At 36.0% G+C, this 17,600-nt stretch overlaps 1 protein-coding gene across 10 annotated transcripts in view; it reads left to right on the top strand.

Moving 5' to 3' along the window:
• Positions 1-17,600, top strand: part of PTPRM (protein tyrosine phosphatase, receptor type M) — a 455,758-nt gene that overhangs the window by 385,092 nt on the left and 53,066 nt on the right. For all 10 annotated transcript variants that reach the window (XM_027882060.1, XM_027882059.1, XM_027882057.1 and 7 more), the window contains 2 exons: positions 10,456-10,543; positions 16,643-16,719. In XM_027882060.1, the coding sequence (XP_027737861.1) occupies positions 10,456-10,543; positions 16,643-16,719 (165 nt within the window). The remainder of the gene's footprint in view (positions 1-10,455; positions 10,544-16,642; positions 16,720-17,600) is intronic.

Below are 17,600 nucleotides of genomic sequence, written 5' to 3'. Positions count from 1 at the left end.
TCGCGAACGAAGAACCGGGGAAGGTCTTTCCACCTTCCAGCCTGCGCATTGGATTTTTTAGGTGAGACACAGTGTGCGCGGAACTGAGCCCACCCTTTAATCCTGAGGTTCATCTGCCGGGGCCAAGCGAGCTTGGACAGTGGCAGCGAGGTCCTCAGGACGTAGATGGATTGCCTTATGGGCTAACGAACTCCATCTGCCCGGGGAGGGGCCCTGACCGGGAATCGAACCCGGGTCTTGGTGTTGATAGCGCCGCGGCTTAACCACTTCACCACCAGGTGTATATGGTTTTCATACATTCAGGCATCCACACAATCTCTCTCATTCATTCGGGTGGCCTCCCATTCTCTCTTCATTCATGTATACTGGCAACTTAGCAATTCTTAAATGAAATCTGTTTGATTCAGCACTTGCTTAATCACATGCATATTCTCGTCCTGTACTCCCCCTTTCTTGTTGTTAATATTGAAAGTTAATGAATTTGAAGGTATAATATTGGTATGTAGTGTGTACATTCCTGAGTGTGCAGTTAGAAAAAATGAATAGGTAAGTTACTATTACAATCCGTTACTTAATAACAATACAAGTCTTAAAGATGCTAATTACATTACTTAAACAAAATAGTTATAATATTTAAACTTATCTAGATGCATTTAAGAATTTAACAATTTTAAACAATACTTAGTAAACCTTAGTAATTTAAACAATGCTATAGGGAAATTAGAAACTTAAAAGTGTATCAATAAGGCAAGTTGAATTCTTCTCTCTTATCAATGTAAACAGAAAAATTAAAGATAGGCAACTAAAAGATTTACGTGAAAAACATGTAAAAACAGTCAGTACATTTAGAGTTTGCATAGTATAGTTGCTCAAAGAATAATGTCATAGGTTTACAATGTCAGTCAAGTCATGGAAAGTAAGTATTTTGCCATGGAAAGTAAGTATTTCCCACTTCAGAAGGAGTTTCTTTAAAGCCTTAAGCCTTGTTTTGTGCATTATGTAGCATATGCAGGCAATGAGTGAAGCAGCTCTCATCAATCACTGTGTAAAACATGAGTGAACAGAAAATTTTAATGGTTACAACAAAAAGCTTACCACCTCAGCTAAATACAGACTATTTCTTACGATGGCTAAATTTTTTTATATTTTCTACTTCTCTTCCCTCTCTCTCTCTTTCTTGCTTTCTGAATTTTTCATTTTAATTTCTTTTTTCTTTTATTCCTTTTGTTTTCTTTTTTTGTTATATTTTAAACCAATTGCAAACCTTTTACTGTACAAAGAACAAATCTGTAGTTCTTGCCTACTTCTTTCACAGCACATTGTATTTTTATGCTCTGCTTTAATAACATTTCATTACTCTTTGAAATCATTCTCTGGGGCAAGCTTTTATTATTTGTAAAGTAAATCAAATATCAAAGTGCTAATCTTTAGGTGGAAAAATGGGCTAAACTCAGAAAAAAAAAATTTAAATCTTCTATTAGTTTTTTGAATTAAAACTTAAAGTGCACAAAAAGATTCCAAATAATATCTCAAAGCTCTAAGGTACCTAAAAAGTTTTTAGAATCCATCTACCTGCTAACATTCTGAATACAACAGAGAAAATCTAAGGGTGATGTACTTCTGAGTTTTAAGTAGAATTGTGGAAGGAATGCTTTGCTTGGCAGAAAGGGACTGAAAAAAACAATTTCTTGAATAAAAGTTGGTACCAAAATACAAGAGGAGACAACTCCATGGTTTTCCAAATTCTGATTAGAGTGGCAATGCCTAGGCATACAGACATCCTGATGTAATTGTAACTCCAAACAGAGGGAAAGGAGATGAGAAGCAGAGTTGCAGCCAAGGAGGAAAGAGGAGGAAACTGCTGCTAGGGTAAAACAGGGATGTCATTTCCTTTCTTCTGCAATGCTTACTCAACAAAAAGACTCAAGGAGTCTTAGCAAACAGTGCAGATCCATGATGCAAGTAATCAAAGCCTTCACCCTTAACAGCAGTATTGCAACTTGCTCAGTCTGGAAGTTCCAGGACCTGTCCTTGTGGCTACTTGTAACAACTGCAACAAAAAAGCAGCACAAGCTGCACTGTGACATTGAAAAAAGGAGTCATTTACACTGGTAATTTGGCAGCCAAGAGCTACTTTGGATAATGTATTCTCTAATAGAGGAAAGTGAGATAAGTTTGCAAAGGTGGGGGCAAAAGACACACATTATCACCATAATCACGATCAATAATAACAGTAACATCAGTAGTAGTAGTGGTAGTTGTAGTAGTATACTAGTAGGTGGTTGAAATGGTACCTTGGCTACTGGCATTAGCTCAGAGTCGGTGTCACTGATGTCACATAATATCTTAAGATACCTTTCCCCTTTGGCCTCATTCAAACCATATCATAGTGATCAGACTGAATATTTTCCTTCCATCCGAGTCACTTGAGGTATTTACACGTTAGCCTTCCAAAGATGGTATAAAAAAACCAATCTAGAAATCTAGAATCTATCTTACCTACACATTCAAAGCACTATATGTAACTTTTGAGTCCTGCCCCTTTTGTGTAAATCATGGAATCACAGAATGGTTTGGGCTGGAAGAGACCTTAAAGATAATCTAGTTTCACCCCTCCTGCCATGGGCAAGAAAACCTTTCGCTACTTGCTCAGAGCCCAATCCAACCTGGCCTTGAACACTTCAAGGGGTGGGGTATCCACAACTTCTCTGTTCCAGTGCCACACCATCCTTATAGTGAAGAAATACCTGCATCTTGTGTAAGTAGGAATTCTCATTAAGAAATAAACAACTGCTCCATCTTTTACTCGTGTGTACAACTGACATGTAATTAGAGCCTTTGGAACAACTTAGGGAGGAAGCAAGGAGATGGCAGAGTTACTGAATAATGGAGCAGATAATTTTGTTCACAAAAGGATGGATAGTGCCTTTGTGGTGATCAATGTCTTTCTGTAGTTCCCCAAAAGAGGTTTCCTATCAAAGCACAGAACTAGTTGGTATTCAAAATAGCCTGTGTTCATTCACTTCGTGTTTACAGACGTTACAATCATGAGTGTTGCTCAAGTTCACTCTCTACTTGAAAACACACAAGATATGATAGCTGTGAACAAAACTTTTAATTACATGCTGTGTGCGAAAAAAAAGTGGGGAAGGAATGGGGAGATAAGAAAATCCCACAGGCTGTACATGAAAAGTATTTGTTAAATCCTCCAAAAGCAGCAAATTTATTTTCATAAGAGGAAATAAGCACTGCTTGAGACCAAACTTTATTTCCTTTTACACAGAAGTTAAAAATAATATATCCTGCACATTAGTTACAGTGCAAGTGTGTATATTGTACCCAGAGGGTCCTTTCTATAAAAAAGGATCATAAAATCCTATCAACATACTATATTTTTCTGCTGGAGATAAATCAGGAAGATTAATGAGGTTAAGTTATTGCTGTCTAGTATGCCGGGGAATAAGTTTCTAAATTAGAATTTTAATTGTATGTTCTATTGCAGTCCTCTTACTAATTCACATTTCACCATATTTCTAAAATCTTTCCTTATACGGAAGTCTTAAAGAATTTTAAAGGAATAAAAGTAATAGAGTTTGTAAAACTTGTGAAGGTAAAATGGAAATAGCTCTGAAAGCCTGTCAAAACTAGGTTATGTATCAAATTTTTAGACCACCCTGTGGAATCTGTAAAGATTTCTATTCCTGCTTTGAATCTTACAGGTGTTATCTTCAGTGTTGGGTGACAAGATAAGAAATTACATCAACAGATCTCATAAATAGGTTGGGTTAAAAATATATAGAAAGTAACTTTTTGTCCGTTATTACAGAAGTGCTCTTTGACACTCTTTTTTGCAGTATTGTCAAGTTTCAAGACCAAATGACACTTGGTTATTGGAGACTGAATGTACTAATATAATGATGACTAATAAGTCACCAATATACGCAATTTTACAAATTGCACAACTTTCCTATGCTACAGGAGAGAGACACATTCCAGGAAAGAAGTCATATGGGTCTGTGGGGTGGTTCCAGCCATGCTATGTGTTCTCCTACAGTGTCTCTCAGAGGGCCTCATCCTCTGGGTCCTTTCCCCAGTCAACCCTACAGACTCTCAGATACAGTGCTCAGTAGGAAAAAAATACCTAATTCTTGGTTACCATGTTCCAATGCACTTGGCACCTGAAAACTATCCTTCACCATGGCTGGTGCTCACAACCTGCTATTCCCAAAGGTGTGAAAACCTTCACAACTTTCACAGTGACTGACAAGTCACTTTTCACTGAAGTTACTTCGCTATTCTTATAACTGAGCTACTCTCTCATCCTGTAGCATTAACTAAATTTCGTGTATATTTGCTAATGCTGTTGTCAATTAGATCTAACTCATGCTAACTGCTGCAAGTATCTGTATCATTCACAGTACCACACTGAAGCACTTCAATCATTTTACTGTGTTTTCCTTATGCAGCTATAGGTTGACTAGACTGGCCAGCTGTCCAGGGAGTACCAAATCCTGGGACTTCAAAAATACAAATCTATTAGAAAATACACTAATTGAAAGCGCTGCCTCTGATAAATGAGAGCACCATGCAATCACAGAATTAGTACCAGATTTTGTCTTACTGTGTGGTTTTAGTCCAATTTTTGAAACCTGAGTGTTAAGTCATGCTGCAGTTAGTCAGTTTAGGAGACAGTAGTTCCATTTCAGCATTTCATGTAGGCAGTGACTATGATGTTTAGTGTCTCAGAAGACACTAATTGCACCTGAGAAGGAAAAGACTGCTTCTTACCTCTGGCTATGCAAGCCTTCATGAGTGGAGGTTTCTGGGGTTTTTTTTACATCAGTTCAAGGAAGCACAACCACATAAATGAGCACTAGGAACAATATTAGAGAGGTGCTGTATGTCAGACTAAAGCTGTGTGTGCTTTAAGACTGATCTGCATCTTTTATCTTACAGAAAACTTTATGTAATTTACCAGCCTAATTTTACCAGAAAATTCTAAACAAAACAGGGTAGCTTTAGCAATAACATTAATATATTCTATTTGCAACAGTCTTTGTTGTTGGGTTCAGACCTAGGCTACAGTAACACACCGGTAAGTGCTTTATAACTGCTGAAGGCAGTTTACATTGATTAGATAGATTTTCACATTGGCTCTTGCAACAGACAGTTTTCAAGGTTAGGCATAGTAAAATGTTTTTTTTTTTTTAAATCCCATTATTTGAAAACTGGAAATAATTCTCAGTGATTGAAGCTGACAGAGAAGGAAAAGCTGATGGTTAACATATTCTCTAGTGGCTTGCTGTCATCCACAAATGCTTTCAGTGACCAAAGCAATGATTGAAGTATGAGGAGTTGCTTGCATACAGTGGGTTGCCATCAGTGAAATCATTTACCACTGCTCACAAACACTTGGGGTGATCTATTACTTACAGGTAATACATTTTCAGTGATAAAATCTTCCCTCAGAGTGACTAGAAGATTAAAAATGTTGTTTCATAGCTTGGACCTCCCTGCAGATTTCTTTTAATGTAACTATCAATGACTTCCTTATTCCTTAATAATCTAAATACTGAGTTATCAACAAAATGAACGTGATTATTTCAATTTTCTGTTAAAAAAACCTGTTAATGTTGCTAAGTCACAAGAACATTCTCATGCGTCAGATATTTAGCAGATTCTGAGTACTGAAAAAACCAATAAACCGACAGATTTACTGTACTCATAAATCTTGTGCTGTTCATTAAATGAGCCTGAAGATCCTTGTCCTCCAAACAGTTATGGACTTGCTTAAAATAGACTGCATGTTTGCTAGGGTTTGTAAATACAAAGAAGAGTCTTATGTGGCCCTAGAATCTTAACTCAGACTGTAATGGATGCATTTTTTACCGTCTGTAATCTCTACACGCAAAATGGACATAGCATTAGTGAAAGGTGATATATATTTAGGTAAAACTAATAGTGAATCTTCACTATCTAATTTGGGGCATTTTAGGCATCTCATTTAGCTGCAATTCAAATGACTATGGTAGAAATATAAGTTTCTTCTATAGCTAATTGAGTTTAGACAGGGACCTCCATTAGGATCACTGTTTGTTGTCTGGTCTGGCCTGAATTAGACACTCTCCATAACTCTCTGCTTAAAAACAAATCCAGAGGTATTTAGAACTGAATAGGTCCAATTGATAATTTTGCTAAAATGCATTTTAATCTGGTTATTTTGAAATACCAGTGTAAACTTAATGTTATCAATGGAGAAACTCGGAGTCAGTAGAGAAAATCAGATATCATAAAGAGTTATACATTTAAAAACAAATCCACAGATCAAACTTAGGACTTGTACAGTGCTATATGCATTTCTTTGTACCTATGAATAATGTTCTTGCTTATTAAGTAGGCAGAGCAAGATTTATGATGTCCTTAACTTCTCATTTCTTTGCTTGTAAGAACTTGCATTTTGTAAAGGACGTTGTAGGAGTCTACACTGTTGTCACCTAGCAACTATGAAGTATTTTTTTTTAAATATTGCTGCTTGGCTTTTAATTAACAATAAAAAATAGTAATTCCACTTAACAGTTTACATTTGTTGATCTTATAGCGCTCACAAAGATGCATTATTTTTGCTGTCCTTACTTGGAAGTGTGAAAATCTAGGATGGACAGTGTGTTGCCAAAAATTACAATCAACAGAGTTATAAATTGTATTCTGAAGGTCTTACCCTATTCTCCACATTCCAGCCTCTTCAAACTCTAGTTTTATATAGGTCCCTTCCAATATTTTTTGCCTTATGAATTTTAAATGAGGAAAGAGAATAATTTAAAAAATATGTATTTGCAACGATTATGTCCCCCTCTCATTTGAGATATTGCAGTTATTTTCTAGTCTGAGGGTCACAGTGAATTAGCCCTTGACAAATATTTAATTTTTAATGGAAAACCACTGCAGTATTGAGTTAAAGTATGCAAAAGTATCGCATTCATCCTAAGATGGTCCAGCTGCTGCATCATTGACCATTTTTCATGTTGCATATAAAGCAGTTCTCTGTATTTCATTTTTCTTCAGCAAGTGTTTTATTCTGATCATTGAAATGTTTTCTCCTAAACAGAATGACAGTTGACACTGTGCACTGAAATGTCTGCTGTAAGAACAGCTGGCTTGAAAAGTGTTTCATTTTTTCAAGAAGATCGTGGAGGCTGGGTAACCAGGGTTCTGTGTGATTTCAGTTACAGAAATGCTTATTTTAAATTACATGACAAACGTCCTACACTCATTTTCAGTTCTTCATTGCCCTTGCCAAGCATTTGGTGGAGTGAAGCTGTTTGGGGGCATATTTCTTCCTAATGGCCCACAATTTTAAGAAACTTCTAAGGATGAATTAGAATGAATAGCCACAAAGATAATGTGTGGGCTGCTATGCAGCAGTTTCCCTGGAGAGTGATATGTCAGGAAAGAGATTAGAAAAATTTCTGTAATGAAACATATATTTCTCACAAGTAAGGAAAGATCTTGACAGATCATCTGTTATGAGATATCTGCTCTGTTCTTTACTTGTGGGACAAATGAGATTTCTCCCTATAATACATTCTGGATTATCGTTCTGTTGCGGTTTGTGTAATGGCAGCAAATGGGGAATTTAGGAAATGACACTCCAGCTGTCTTTTACAATAACTGTTTCTTTTTATGCTTTTGCACTGTAATACCTCTTCCTTCAGATTATCTTTTCTGTACACTTCTCACTGAAATATCAATGGGTATCCCAAAATGAATTAAACAGAAAAATGGATCTACATAATTTATGTCTTATTTTCCCTATGTGATATGTTTTATTTCATTAACTAATTTATTGTTAAAACCCAAAGAAAAAATACATGTGGAGTTCTTTTTCTATAGTACGTTTTTAATAAAGAAAGTGAAGTCAATATGCAGTAGCTGGAAATGTAAATCTGTCTGTTTTCCCTATGGTGTGAGGTTTGATATATATGTATTCTAGAGAAGAGAATTATCTATGTTGCAGACATATTGTTAAGAGATGTTTTATCTGTAAGGCTCATTAAACTTATCATTGTTTCAGAAGATCCAAACAGGTGGGAGAAATTGAACCCATACATTAGCAGATGAGACGTAGATGATCTGCCCAAAGCAGTACATTGTCTGTTATATGTCTTCCCTGAATTCAGTGCCATCTAAATCTTTCTCAGTTGTCTCCAGAGATTTGATTTCTTTGATTGCTTTTGTAAAAGTTCATTAATGGGACAGAGAGAAGCAAGATGTCCCTAGGAATATATTTGGGTCTTCCATTTTGCTTGGTATAGGCTCAGAAGCTGTATCAGCAGTTTCTCTGTAGCAGCACATGCAATGCTTAGTGAATTAAACTGAAAACCACTTGCTGGGTAATATCTTACGAATCAATTCTGTGAACTAGTCTCTATCAGAAGGACTGTAAGAAAGCTGGAATTTTCAGTAGTCTGTCTAGATGTCTGAAATGCAAAATCCTGAAATCCACATCAGATTTTAGATCAGATGAATGATTAGTTTGTTCTGTCTTTGGAGCTTTGCTGCTGAACATTTCCATCTCTATTTTGCCTTTAACTGTGTTCGATTGTTCAGTATCCAGTGTCTTCTAAGAATGTGAAGTTTGCAAGAAATTGAGACATAGATCTTTGCCCGCAGAAAGTCATTCCTTATGCCATTCAATTGGGCTTATTACAAAAGTATTTTTCATCCAGCCTGAGTTGAGTGTGCTCTAGAGTGGGAGGGCTTGCTTGCTTTAGATGCCATTGGCAAATCTATAATCAGATAACAATTGATGCTTTTTTGGCAAACAGTCCCAAAGCTATAAATCATCTTAGAATTTACAGGGTTTCACTTCTCTATCCTAGTAACAATCTGCATTTCTCAGAGCTGTACCCAGTGATGATATGCTATGATAAAGGGGAAATTTATTTCTATTAATGGGTTTTAATAATTTCAATTTGCAAATCATTAAAAATTTTCTAAGGAAAATGTGGAGAGATGAAGGACAAACAGATTGAAGTCATTTGGCAGTCCTTGTATTTTTCTTGAGTTATTATTTACAAACTTTTTAAAAATAATCAACATATTCCCAGAAATTTTTATATCATAATTTGGACACCAGCACTCTAGTGCACTTATTAAAGAAATACCTATTTTGGACACTGAATGCCCTTTTGTCCCATTGACTTCAACAAGAGATCAAGGGTTTATTTTGACTGTTATTTTGCTATTGGAAATCATTGGGATTTGAACAATGTTTTGTCAAGTATGAGGACAAAGGATACTAATGGTAGTCTATTTAATGGGTGTTATCTGTTTTAAACCACTCAGAATGTGCTGAGGTCTTGCAAGAGATAAAAACTTCCAAAGGTTTTCCCTCTTTAGGTTGGTGCTTAGCCATTTTTAGCTTCTGTTACCAGAGAAGTTAATCATGTACCTTCATGTCCTTCCTGAATCAACATATTTAATATACTGAACATTCTAGCAAAAAGATAAAAACATGAGTTAAGACTGGCCATCATCATGATCGAATTCCACTGGTTTGCTTGGCAACTAAATATTTTTAAGACAAGATTAATATTTCAATATGAAATGATAAAATGCATCTAATTTGTATGACTTATGGATACAGTGTGTAAATTAAGAAATTGTGAAAATTCTCTTTTAGACCACAGAAAGCACAGAATGGTTAGGGCATAACGACTTGCTTGCTACCCTTTTGGTTGCTTCTGTGTTTTATTCATGTAAAAATACACTTTTAGCACTTTCAACTTTCCTATTTACATGAACTTTTTTAACTAGAGCACAGCGGTTTGGTGAATAAGATAGTATGTTTCACAAAGTCACATTATTTTTATTCTCTGAGAAAACAATCATTATGATGGTATCATAAATTGCGTTTAAGAAAAAAAAAATACATGTATGCTAGTTGAATCCACATTTTCCAAATGCCTATATATGTTTAGATCCATGAGGTCATCTGCCAAGAAGTAAAATAAACTTGATATGTCAAAAATAAAACGTGTCAGTACAGTGTGTAATTCTACATTCGAATACTGGAGCAACTCCAACATGATGATGAAGCTCCTTCAGCTTCATGTGTGTGTATAAGAACTATGTGGGGAATCTGGATAGCAGATATGAAGGACTCTCAGTGTTGCAAGCATGCAGATTGAGGAAGGTTTAATAGCACTTTGCTTGCAAATAATTATTCTTGCTATTACACAGATAATCTCATGTCAAATTTTAAATAACATCTGAAGCTATGCATAAACACCATTGAAACAGGAGACTGATATTTTTGCTCAATAAAAGAATCAGTTAAATGATACTTTAACAAAAATACCCACAAGTACTTCTTGTCTTTCTCCTTTATTTACCTATAAGGTAAACATTCTTTTCTGCATGCTTTTCTTAATGTCACTTTCTTTCCTCTTTTAGAGTTTCTTTGAAGGACAGTCCGCACCGTGGGATTCGGCTAAGAAAGATGAGAACAGAATGAAAAATAGATATGGGAATATCATTGCATGTAAGTGTTGACAGCATAATTGTGCACTTTGTTAACTTCCCTTCAGAACTAGATAGGAATGACCACCAGCCTTGTGCTCACATCAGGTTTCCTTTTCTCTAATTAAGAAAAGTGAGGGAAGATGTTACTTTTTTTTACTTTTTTTTTTTTACTTTTTTCTTTTTCTTTGAGAAAACTGTCAGATTTAATGCATTTTCTCAACTAACCTTATGTATACCTTTCATTCTGTGATCAACATTTGGCTAATGAGAATGACACCTTTAACCAGTACTCGGCTCTTAACAGCTCTGAAACTGCTTCTGTCAGCTTGGTGCAAGAGTACCCATGATCACCCTAAACCTTGGGTTTAGGTCCTGGATATTGTAGGAGCAGACAGTACTGCTGCTTAAGTGTTCCTCAATAACAGTGACAACCGTCCCGATTTACCCTTTTAATGCTAGACAAACTCTAAGAAAAAAAAAATCTGTATGTTTTACTTTAAGAGGCCAAGCTTGATAAAGATTAGATATACTAATAATCAAATAACTTGAGGAGATGACAGCATGGTTTGGAGAGTGACACCTAAATCTGGTATTATGAGATTGCAAAGTATTGTGAGGAGATGCTGTACATGAATGTGGGGGCAGAAAAATTGTCAAGTTCACCACAGATACATTATGTACACACCAGTATTGTTGCACTTAAAGGATAAGTTCTTAATGTGTCTGTAGGAGATCATCCCTTCCCTGATTTTTCCTTTAAAATCTAAATTTAAGATGTGGAGCATATATTTGTTTCTACCAGCCAGCCAGATAACCATGAGAGAGGTATAAATACAGAAATATGCAACCATCACAGCATGTCAGAAGTTTTGTAAGCATGAAGGATGGCCTTTAGGAGGGATCATTTAGTGATACTGCAGTTTAGAAATCATATATAGCCCTAGGCACATGGGACAGCATGGAAGAGTAAGTCGTGCAGATTATCTTAACATTTCGACAACCTGTGGAGGAGCATGTAGTGGTATATTTACAGTGACTTAACTTCAGCACCTACTATAGGTGCTTGCCCAGGCACAGATCTACCTAGGTTTCCTCATCAATGAACCACATGAATTTAACAGAGAGAAGGACAGGCCTTCTAGAGGAATGATTCAGAAACAGAGCCTATTTGAATGCTCTTGAATCACCACTGCCGGTGGTCCTCTCTGCAGTGCCTGTGTAACAAGTCTACAGAGAACAACTGCTTAGTGACTTACAGTAGGTGATATGAATAGGCCCAGCCAGGCTGAGATGATCTACAGAGAGAAAACAGCTCTGTAACTGCTGCAGAATGAGAACCTGCAGCAAATGCTTGTTGGGGCAGAAGCAAATTAAGCAAGAGATGCTTGTCAAGCAAGAGATGATCTGCCACATCGTTTTGAGTGGGCATGATAGTGTTGCTGTGTATTTTGGATCTGTACATTGCTACATACTGAAAAAGGAAATGAAATCTTCTAGAGAAATGTGGATATCACAAGGGGCTGGTGCATAAACAAAAGAAGCTAAGTTAGCTGAATGTGGTTTTGCTTGTTCTCCTCCAGCATTGTTTAATGTGTAACAAACTTGTTATTTTTTGAGGATGTAGCAACACATTAGCTGAGTAATGACTAATCATTTAAGTAGAAATACTGAAGGAGTTATAAATAAAAATACCAAGAAGTTTTATGCTTATCCTTGCTTTGTGGAATTTTATTTCCAGCCCAAGCCTTTTAAAATAGATCTTCTCTTTTGGTCAGGTTTAGTGTTGTCAGTCCCCTCTTTAATGTCAAGTTAGCCATTCTCTTACATTTTAACACCCTTTGGTTGAAGAAAACTAGACTACTAGTACTTTATGTCTGAGGTAATGAAGTGATGAGTAGCCAAGGGAAAACAAGATATTTGAGTCACAAATCAGTGGCAATTACAAGTGATACTGAAGGCTTTCTGAGAGGCTAAATATACCTCAGAACATTTGGACCTCAATTTACTTGAAATGTCCTCAGTATTTAACAAAGGGAAGGAGTTGGATGGAGTTGTTAGCAAAAACACTTCCTGTTTATGTGGCCGTGAGAACAAAGATAACACAAGTTAAAATTAAAATCTGTTAGAGTTAAATGCAGTATCTTAGAAGCTGAAACTGCCTACACAGTTTGTTGTCCATTAAATACATGTATGCAAATGGGGTAGTTAACTGTGTAATTATTTTATGCGTTTTTCTGGATCACTGATCTGCTGGATAACTGTTCTGCTGGATAACTGATCATTTTTCTCTGAGTCTGAGAGTACAGTTTTAGTGGTCCACTTTTTAAAATTTGTCCCAGATAGCTGAATAAAGTATATGCTTTAGCTTAAAAGCATTTTAATAAAGTGCCCTTTTATGCTATATTCAAACACTTAAAAAAATACTGTGGTTCAGATGCCACTGACTGGGTACGTAATTATAATGAAATGTATATTTTTTCTGCGAAGTGTTTAATGTAATTTTTTTCTCTCTGTTTAACCTCTTTGTTTAAATTTTTCCCAAGGTACTACTGTTTCATTATTGCTTGTAGTCATTATTGTTCTCAGAGGGATCTAAAACAATAGCACCAAGTGGCCAGCATTGCAGGAGCTTGTCAAAATTGCAGTATGCTTTATGTTACTCCAGTGATGTGCATTTAATTGGCTCCAGGCATGCCCTACCCATTGTATGAGTGGCTACAATCTGTGAACCACTGTATCAAAAAGTTGAATCATGATCACAGTCCAGTCCCCCACAGAAAACATGCTCCTTCTTTAGTGAATGCAAAAACCTTTGCGTTTTCTAATTAGGAACTAAAACCAGCATGAATCTGCTAAATGAATATTTCTTTACATAAGAAAAATTCTGTTTCTGCCATAATTGTACAGGGTTATGCATGGATTTTGGTAAAATCTATTGCTTTTTCCTCGGGAGAGATCTTGAGGTAATTTGGGAATGGGGTGTGGGGTGCTTCTGTATTTATTTTTACCTAACTCAATATTGACTAAATGAGAAGAGAATATTGATCACAGCTTTTAAAAGCAGCTGAAGATTTTAGGTGAGACATTTATAAAAGATTTGATTTGCAAAGAATCAGCAAGGCACGTCCCAAGAAAGGGTCATTGGCAAGGCATGCTAATCAACCAGGTGCTCAAGGGGCTTGCTAGAGATCACAGTCTGAAGGGTGGCATATTCATGTTGTAGTTAATGTGAGGAGAGTGAGAATATAATGCTTATATTTATTATCTATTGCCATTTTCTACAAAGACAAATTGATTCTATCATAACTAATTTTGAAAACTTAAGTGATCATTGGAAAGTTAAATTTGATCTCCTAATGGAAGGGTATCAAAATAACAGTGAGATGGAAAAGAGTGTTTAAAAGGTATAAAAATTGTCAAGAGCAGCTGAAGTATAAAGGAAAAAAATACCCTAGAAATCTAGGCAGTTAACCTAGAAGCTATTTAAGAATCAACATTCATGTTGAAGAATATATGGCTTGTGTACCTCTTAGGCCTAAATCTACTCGACATAAACACAGCAAAGGCACGGTAACATTTCTTTTTGTTGACTGAAGGCTTTTTTTTCAAATTAAGAAGTGCTACCATGAAGTAAGGAGTCAGCTAGAGTTTTCAAAGCGATAAAAAAAGGGAGTCACTCCAGTTTCACTCTAAATAAATGGGTATCGAACAGTCCATTACCTCAAAAATTCACAGAAAACTCTACCCGAGAATTCAGTACTAGAAAAGACACACAGAAAAAAGGGCAAAAGATGATGTGAAGATACAGGTGTAAAGTAACTTTAGTTTTGCTCTATCTGAAACGAGTTACTGCAAGGAAAGAATGGAGTAAGCAAAGAAAGGAACAAAATACAGGAAATGTAATGAAAAGATGCTAATGCGTATTATTCAGTTGTATAAATCAGTCAGAAAGAAATAACAGGAAGTTATGTTTTTAAGATATTTCTTAGTGGGAAATTTAAGCTTGTTCTGCCCAACATGGAAACTCAACTGTGTGTAAGACATTACATAGGGGATTCAGTTGACTAAACATAGACTTGAGACATCTGTACAGGACCAGCAAATGTGACACAGCACACATGACAGACGTTATTTCCAAAGTGGCAGCTGAAAGCTAGGCAGTATGTCCTGGTGGCTGTATAAAGTGGTATGAGATGTTTGTGCTTAGACAACTGAACCCTGTCCTAAATACAGCCAGGAATACAAAAGTGAAGATCTTTACTAGCCTTTACTAGCCTGAGTTGTCCTGGTGAGAATGTTTATAAGGCCATGATGCAGGAAACCAAGAAAATATGGATGAAAACATACCATGAGTCCAAGCAAGCTTGACCTCAGAGTCTGCTGACTTCAGCAGAAGTTGTATCAGGTCCCAAAACAGTGAAAAAAAGCTGGAGCTTAGAAAGTTTCTTAGTATCTTTCTTAAGTAAGATGGATTTTTAGAATTAAGGTCCTGTGAGCCAAACCTCTGTTCTGAAGAAACTGATAAATAGCTTAATTAAGCAGAGAATAGTACAGCACTGGGATAAGCATAGCATGGTAGAATCAGACCAGGAAGTGTTATGTAATGGAGAGTCACACCTCTATAAATTTTTATTCTCAAATAAAAAGGCCAAAAAGGCTGACCTGATTAACATAATTGATTTGAAAATTCCAGCATGTTTGAGAAAACTCATTCTTGATGACTGTTAAATGAAATAATCACAAGAAAATAACAAAGTAAGACCTGTGTGGAACTTAAAGATGGAATTTTAATTCGTTCTGATTTACTGTATTTGGGTTTAAACTGTGCCGTTTCTTTCTCCCATGGGAATTCCAGGGAAATGAATGAAGCTCTGAGATCTCTAGTTCCTGAGATTTGGAGCATAAAAGAGGAAGAAGTAAAGAATTAACCTCTTCCTTTACTTCTCAGCCATTTGAAAATCTCTTGACTTGTAGCTGTAAAATAATGTTATCCTAAGAACAACTTCCCCTATTCTCCCTCCACCATAATGTGGACAAATATTATCCTACTTATAATTGAGTTTTTAAACCACTTCATGTTCTTTCATTCATTTGTTATCTTTTAGGAATTCTAAAGCTGAGAAAAATAGCTATTCAGAACGTGGGTGGCAAGTTTCAGATGGTTTAATGCTTATTTACATTTACAACAAAATAATGACAGTCATGAAGGTCTGTCATCAGCTGCAAGTAATATTAGCTCAGCAGGCAAGCAGCAGAAACAATAATACACATGTATCTACTTAGCAAAAGTGACTCCTAAACAAAGCAGCAGTAAAGTGGCTCTTAACCATCTCTCCATCCTTGATATATACCCTCAAATTATTTTATCAACAACTTGTTCAGCATTCTGGAAAAACCATTGTGATTAGTTGTTTTTGAACTAAGAGAATCAAGAGGAGCTTATGGAGTCTCAGAGAAGAAAAAGGCCTGCCAGCATATAGATGTTGTTGTGCAGAGGAGGGAACTAGCCTCTAGCAGTGTTACTATATCATGAAGAAGGTGAGGGAGCTGGCATGAAACAAATTCATGCCATAGTGTTTTGGATTTGAATTTGGAAAATAGAGTTGGAAATGTTTGCGCGTTCCTGGATAGATACAGGTGACCACAGTAGAGGAAAATTCAGTGACAAAATCATTGCCTGACTGCTTGGGTTTTGTCATTATTTTGCTTTCTGCCCTGTTGAAAACATAATGACTTTCCTTCAAAAACTGTATGTCTTGTACAATAACTTCAGTTTCTTTTGAGTACTAGCAGAAGCATTTCCAAGAGATTGAATCTTTGACAACTTAATGTTATTTTATTGGCAAAAGCAGGGGGTGTCAAAGCAAAAATCATAACTGTAATAGGTCCCACGTTACAATATTTAAGATGTTCATACTGAAAATCGTAGGGGATTTAGAAAGCCTATGAATGACTGAAATGAGGTTTAAATGTAGATAAAGTGTTTTCATGGACAACCAAACAAACATGAACTTGCAATTTCTGAGGTTTTGGTTTGACTTGAAAGGAATTTTGAAGGCTTTTTTACAGAATGTGTCTTTAATTACTGTTTTTTTCCTCTCCATTGTTCCCATTTCAGATGATCATTCTCGAGTGAGATTGCAGCCTATTGAAGGAGAAACAAGTTCCGATTACATCAATGGAAATTATATTGATGTGCGTATACTGATGTAGTCAACAAGCTTAATATTGTGTTCAGTCAAAGAGGGAACTCTTATTATTCTCACATTATTCATAATTTGTAATAGATATCACAGCTAATATCAGCTGCTAACATTGTTTAGCATTGGAAAGTACTATCTTTGGAAGCTGGGTATACACTGGAGGAAAAAAAAAGCCTCAAAGGTTTTGTCAATGAGTAAATGAAATGAGTCATTTCCTCCAACTGCCACTGGACTGAAACCTTACCAGCAACACTGTATGGCTACTTTGCCTGCTGGTGCTTATATGGGCTAGCAAAATGTTATTGTCACTTTCTGTCAACAGCTTGGCATCATTCCACATTTAAAGGAAAGCTGTTTGCATATTAATGTGACAAAACTCTGTAATGCCTAATGTAGAGATTTGCAGTCTCTTGTCATCTCTGCACTTTTAAGTCGCCTTCAAAGTGTATTCTGCAGCTGTTAACCAGTACTTCTAATGCAAGCAAGACATTTCATTAAATATGTAGGCTGTTTAATTATTGAAAGTGACTTCTTTGTTCATTCTGCATCATGTTAATGTTTTACATTAGAATAAATTCTTTAAGAGACAAGGTGTTTTTGGTTGAAAAAATGAACTCAAAACTAGAATTGAAAATCATTAGAAAGTCAATATTATCTAAACCCAGAAATCTATAGATAGCAAAGATAATAATTTTACTGTTTACATGGAGTGCTGGATGTTAGGCTAAGTAAAACAAGTGTTGCTTCACAGGAAACTGAGTCTGCTAAAGACTTCTTGTTCATCGGTGGCGTCTTTGAAAAATGGTGTCACAGTTTGCAGTTCAAATTTAATTACTGGTATGAAACAGGAATGTAACAGATGTTTTTTCTCAA

This window comes from Empidonax traillii, unplaced genomic scaffold (genome assembly GCF_003031625.1).
Source record: "Empidonax traillii isolate 1590-97213 ecotype Southwest subspecies unplaced genomic scaffold, ASM303162v1 scaffold100:size1405979, whole genome shotgun sequence".
NCBI classification, from domain to species: Eukaryota; Metazoa; Chordata; class Aves; order Passeriformes; family Tyrannidae; genus Empidonax; species Empidonax traillii.
The sequence above is the reverse complement of the archived record's forward strand: the minus strand, read 5'-3'. Positions and strand labels throughout refer to the sequence as shown.